The 6,231-nt window shown below is 27.7% G+C and overlaps 1 protein-coding gene across 2 annotated transcripts in view; it reads left to right on the top strand.

Moving 5' to 3' along the window:
* LOC107441690 (lysosomal cholesterol signaling protein) overlaps nt 1–6,231 on the top strand; it is a 61,814-nt gene that overhangs the window by 19,823 nt on the left and 35,760 nt on the right. For both annotated transcript variants that reach the window (XM_071183211.1, XM_071183212.1), the window contains exons 2-3: nt 1,387–1,484; nt 4,714–4,997. In XM_071183211.1, coding sequence (XP_071039312.1) covers nt 1,387–1,484; nt 4,714–4,997 — 382 coding nt within the window. The remainder of the gene's footprint in view (nt 1–1,386; nt 1,485–4,713; nt 4,998–6,231) is intronic.

Here is a 6,231-nt window from a genome sequence, read left to right as displayed (position 1 = left end):
TTTTCTTTTAAAAGTTGTTTCTTACACTTGCTTATAGTGTTACTGTTATACTGCAAGCTTGCTATACTGTTCTTTCTCACGTTTGCTTATAAAAAGAATTTTTTTTTAGATAAAACAATGAATATGTTTTAGAATTCATCCACTTTTAGCAAATATTGCTGAAACTGTAAAAAAAAAACTATCAAAATGTTTGAAACGTGTGAAATCTGAATAATAAAAAATGAAGAAAAGAAAGATAAGTGCAAATTGAACTTCCGTGAAAATAGCGAATATTTAAATTGAAGAAAAAGATAAGTTTTTCTTTGACACTTAACCTTATTTAGTTTAAGGCTGTTTGCAAGTTAAATAAAATTTAATTTGCATAATATATGCTAAGATTCAATGTTGTTAGATAAATAAAAGTCAGAAGGAGATAAATGTAATTCAGTTTTAACTCTTGATAGCTTTTATCCAATACATTTTGAGATAACTTTTATCTCAATAAAGTGCAAGTCGACTCCACTTTATAGAAACCGTAGAATTTTTTGGTTATTTTCTTTTATTTAGTTGAAATAATTAATGCGAATTTAAGATTCAGAATTTTAAAACTTTTAATATTTTAAACTTTTTTTTTTATAATAATTACATTTCAGTGCAGATTATATTATTATGCTATCATCAATTACTGTTAAAGAGATTTGTTAAATGGTTTAAAACTTAACGACCAAATTCATGTGTGTGTTGCATACACAAATTTTATATAATAGTTATATTAGCTCGCTTGGTCAGCGAAAAAACTGAATTACGGTCGTGAACTCACCGAATTTGTTATAATTTTATATCTAAATTTTTTTAAATGTTATTTTTAAAAAATGATTACTGAGTAAAATTAATTTTGTTTACCAATAGATCTTTCTAAGTAGATATTAAAATTAATGTTTAAAATAATTATTTTTTAATAGTAAATTCAACGTTATATGTAATTAGTAAAAATAAATAACAAATTTCAATTAGGGATTCTGATTCACAATATGTATCGAATTCTGTTTATTTCAAGCTCGATTTCAATAAACTGTTAAAGAGATTGCAAATTAATTTAATACAGTTACATTGATGTCTAATTGAAAATAGATCGATGGTTAATAGATTGATGACCATAGAAAGAAAAAAAAACATTTATTATTTATGCACATAACGGTAAATCGGTCACAAGACAATTAAAGATATCATTATTATCAGCGGTGATACATTTCCGATCTCAAAACTAATACTTTTTGTGTTAATATCCGTTTGGTAATTACATATCTCTGCAAGAAAAATGTTCAAAGGCTGCAATTAATACGATACGAAAGCTAAGCAACATAACATTTACATAATAAGCTAAAAATGTGCTCTTTTTTATTTCAGAACAATTTAACGACGACTGAACCACATTTCATCGAATCGTTTCCATTTGAAGTTTTTGCACCTACATTAGCTAAGTGCTATCTCATAATTATTGCCGGGTAAGAAATATTTTTTTATTGTTGCTTTTATGGCTAAAATAAACAAATGAGAATAAAATATGTTTAAAAAATACTTTCCTTTCTAATTTTAGGAGATTTGGACTACGAACATTTAGGGAGTTATTTATTATTTTTGTTTAACTTTTAGGGCTTTTTAAAATTATGTTCGCATCTGAAATGGACTTATAACTTTTGAAGTAGATTTATCAGACTTATGACTTAATTTTTCTTTTTCCTCCTGTTCAACATCTAGTGATGCTGAAGGTTATTTTATTGTCGATCAATTATTTCACATTTCTTTTGACCTTAAATCGATTCATCTAAAAAATTATAGAAAAAAAAATAACCTCATTAAATCGGGAAGCATGTTTCGATTTAATTTGTCTTCAACATGTTCAATTGTTGTTTTCATATTTGTTACGTATATTTTTTAATACAATAACAGAAAAAACAGAAAATTTCAATATTCGAAATGTGTATATTTCTTTTAAATGAAATTAAAATAGTAGAATTGCAAAAAAATACAAATTTTTTTATTATAAATTTAAAATAAATTAAAAATTGTTGATATTGAAAGATATTATAAAATTTAATATTTTAATTATTCCCAAAAAATATATCACATTTCTAAAGTTTTAAAATTTCAAGTTTTTGAAAAAATTTTGAAATATTTTGAACATATTTTGCATATTTACTTGTAAGCAGAGCAAAAAATTTGAAAAAAATGTTTGTATTTTTAAGAAATTTAAATAAAGGGGAATAATAAAATGCCTGATTTAAAAGAAAGTAAAAATTTAATTTAATAGTTAATTTTATTAATATTAATATTTGATTTAATTTATTAATTATCCCCAAAATAAAAAATATTACTTTTAAAAAGTTTTAAAATTTCAAATTTTTAAAAACCATTTTATACATTTATTGTGTGTGAACACGGTAAAAAATTTAAACAGAATGTTTTTATTTCTAAGAAACATCAAAACTGTGAAATAATAAAATACCTAAGATAAAGGAAAGTGAAAAAAAAATATCTGAATGACTGATTTTAAGAAGCAATCATAAAAATAAAAGCGTTGAGTTTATATTTTCAGTTTATGATCATATACTTTGAAGGAAACAATTTGAACAAGAATAGAATTCATCTTAAACTTTTTAGGAAACAGTATAAATCTTTAGATATTTTTTAAACAAGTACATATTTGGTACCTGGTTGACAATATTTGAATTTTATAGATTCATCGTTCTGTAGCGAATTAAGTTGCGTCCTCAACAGTTGTTTTTCAAAGCATGCATTTTACTAAGAACCATGCTCTTACCTGAGGAGGGCAGCTTGCTTTAATGTATATCAATATATATTTCCCTTACCGAAGCAAATAAGATGAAACAATTCCGTTCCTTAAAAATTTATTATCATTTATTGCCACCTGCTTTGCGTTATTAGATTAAGCAAATCATGTTTTTTAGAAAATCATCCCCTCTAAACAGCAATGAACTATATTCAGAATTATTTAACAAAATGCTATTGCTCGTGGTAAATTTCTGACAGTCAAAACTTACCATAATCACCACTTTAAGGTAGGTTTTGATGGGCCAGTGCTCAAAAAATTAAGTACCTATTAAAAACACTAATTAACATAATATCAGTAGTATCTATTACCAAAATTAAGCATCATCGGCGTCAATAACCATAAAGCAATTTTTTGCTGTTTTCCTAGACGAATAAGTACTTTTTCTCAATTCATTTAGCTTTTTCGTACAATTCTTTTTAAATTTCAATTTGTACTTATTACTGAAATTAATTATAATTCTTGAAATTAATTAATAACGGCACAAATATTTTTTAAAATCATTTTGAATATTTTTTAAAATCATTTTGACGAACTAATAACAGCAATTACTTCGAAAGTTGTTAAAAATCGCCAAACTATTATTGACTTCAATAATGCTTAATTAATACTGTGGAAATGGGTTAGAATCTTGAAATCTTTTTAACTTTCGTGCTTAATTAAACGTAAGAAACGCATTCCGTTAACCCCACATCATTGAGAGAATTCGAGAACAATAAAACTCAACAATCACTTGTTTATCAGTACACAGCTGCGCAATATAAAAATCAATGTGCAAATAATATAAAGCTTATAAATGAGATTTGATTCAAATTGCAAGAGAAATATTTTTCTCAAAAATCAGTCATTTGAAATTAAGCTAAATTAAGTTAAAAAGTGAAACATTTTATGCAAAAGGCATAACAGTTCTAAATCTGTGGGTTCAGCAGATGAATGCATTTATTCAGAAGCATGCATTAATCTCAAAAGATTTTATTTCATTATTTAGAGTGTTTCATTATATCACTCAATTCGAGGTACAATATAATACTGATAGACCTTCACGTTTCGTTATTTTTCAAGTATAAAGAGTGCGCTACTTTTCAAGTGCCAAAAACTGGTAAAAAATATTTAGATGAGAAAAATACAAGACTAAAAGGATGCATTAACTTTTTTTTCTCTATTCAGAATTGTGTCTAGGTAAAAATAATGCTAAATTTTGTTTCATTGTAGTCCATTTTACTTTATAGCTAAAATAAAACAAAATAAAATTCTCAAACAAATATTAAATATAGAGGAAAATAATTCATTTCTGAAATATATTAATACGAAATTAAAATGAATAAACATATCTTATTATTGGCTCGATAGATAGAGCTATTCAGATAATTCTCAAAAAAAATGTGGTTAGTAATGAAAACACAAATTAAATCGTAAAGTTAAGTTTACACTGTAGATTATCCCGGATCAATAATAAGGCAAATAATAAGGTTGATAATAAGGTAGATAATAAGGTAAAAGTACCAGCACTTAGGGTGCCGGTACTTTTTACTGTAAAGTCCATTTTTTCCGGAGCATGTTAAGGAACAAAAAATCTGATATACCGTAATTTTTACTGTAATTAATACCGTAAAATCACTAAATCACACTCATTAAATAAATTTAACTGTGAAAATTGCGGTATAATATTTTACTGTTAAAAATTTATTTTGCGGACGATGCACCAAAAGTGACAATACTTTACACCGTAATTTGATCGTTACTTTCTTACAATGTATATTAATACTATTAAAACGCAATTTTTATTCAATGAGCTGGAAATAAATTCGATAACTCGAAAAAAGGAGAAGAAATAAGTATTTAACGTTTTTCAAATATTAACTGTTTTGTAAATTTGTTTTCAGCTACTTGGTGGCAAGATTCCAGATATTATCTGTTGCTGACCAACGTGGTGCTACAGCGTTTGTTTCATATGTTGGAATGCCAGGAATTATATGCGTTACCCTTGCTGACGCTGATTTTTCAGACTTCAGCTGGGAACTCATGCTGGCACTTTTCTTCGGAAAGCTATTCGTCTTTTGCCTTGTGGTTATCATGACGGTAGGAATCACTGGAAACTTGGGAATTGCTGGCGTTCTCGCCGTGTTTTTGGCTCACTGCAATGATCTTCCAGTTGGAAATCCTCTCAGTAAGTAAATAATGTTGGATCATATGTAACTAAAAATGCATGGTGACCCGTGATGACCTTCTCTATAATGTATTTTTAGTGTACTTATTGTCCAGTCTGAAATGAAATAAAATTATACTAATGAAGGATCAAAAATTACTGTTCCGAGCAAAAGGGTTCGTTTTAATTGGAGATGAATGAAACAGTCCTTAAGACTCCAAAAATTTATTAGCAGAATCTTCCAGAAAATACAGTTATTTCTAGAATTCAATTACAGCTCAAATAACAGCGCATTACATCAAAACACAGGCTTTTGAAATTTCAGACAGTTCAGTGATCTCGCAGATCAAAACACTATTGCAGTCACAAGCAGAATAGTGATCTCTGAGATGCACATTCCTAATTATGCAGGCTTTTGACGACGAATCTCTGAGACTTTCAACACGATTCTAGACAATTCTCGCATAGCTCCGTAAATATTGGTCCTACTTCTTTGAAATTGGAAGTTTCCAGAATTATCATTTTGTCGCCAAAATGGTCGTCAAGTAACGCCAATTCACCAAGATTATCAAGAAATCGGCAGAAATATCGCCAAAACGAGTCTTCTATAAGAAATTCGTAAGGCGTTATTTTGACTTTAAATAACGTTAGAATTACTTGATTTTCTTTGCAAATTTTCTAATCAAACTGTTTACTTAGTCTTTGTCTGATATATTTAGGCTCATAACTATAATATTAACAAAATTATACACATAAAACAAATTCGTAACAATAACGCAATTGAAATGTAACGAATAACTTGTGAAAAAGGTGGTACGGAAAACACTAATTCCTTTTCGATTGCAGAAGGAAACGGAGAGTTTAATGGTCAAATATTAATACAGTCAAACCCCGCTATAGTGAACCTTCAAGGGACTGAAATTTCGGTTCACTATAACCGGGAGTTCACTATATCCGTTACGCAGGCAATTTAACTAATGTTTCACAAACTCCTCCCTTTTATTACACATTATGCAAATAAATGACTGAAAAATATTATGTAGTAACAAAAAATGTGTTATTTTTCATTACTCTTTGTCTTGCGAGCAAAAAAAATTTGTATTCTTTAGCTGATGAGCAATCCTCAACATGAGATATGGAAACACTTCCCGACTATCAGATAATTTTTCCTGAATTTCTGTTATTCCGCTTTTTAAACCTGTCTAACCTGCCATTCGAGCACATAAAAGTAGTTTCTCAAAAAGTGACTTGAGTA

This window comes from Parasteatoda tepidariorum, chromosome 7, assembly GCF_043381705.1.
Source record: "Parasteatoda tepidariorum isolate YZ-2023 chromosome 7, CAS_Ptep_4.0, whole genome shotgun sequence".
In the NCBI taxonomy this organism is placed as follows: Eukaryota; Metazoa; Arthropoda; class Arachnida; order Araneae; family Theridiidae; genus Parasteatoda; species Parasteatoda tepidariorum.
Note: the sequence above shows the minus strand (reverse complement) of the source record. Positions and strands in the feature narration are given on the sequence as shown.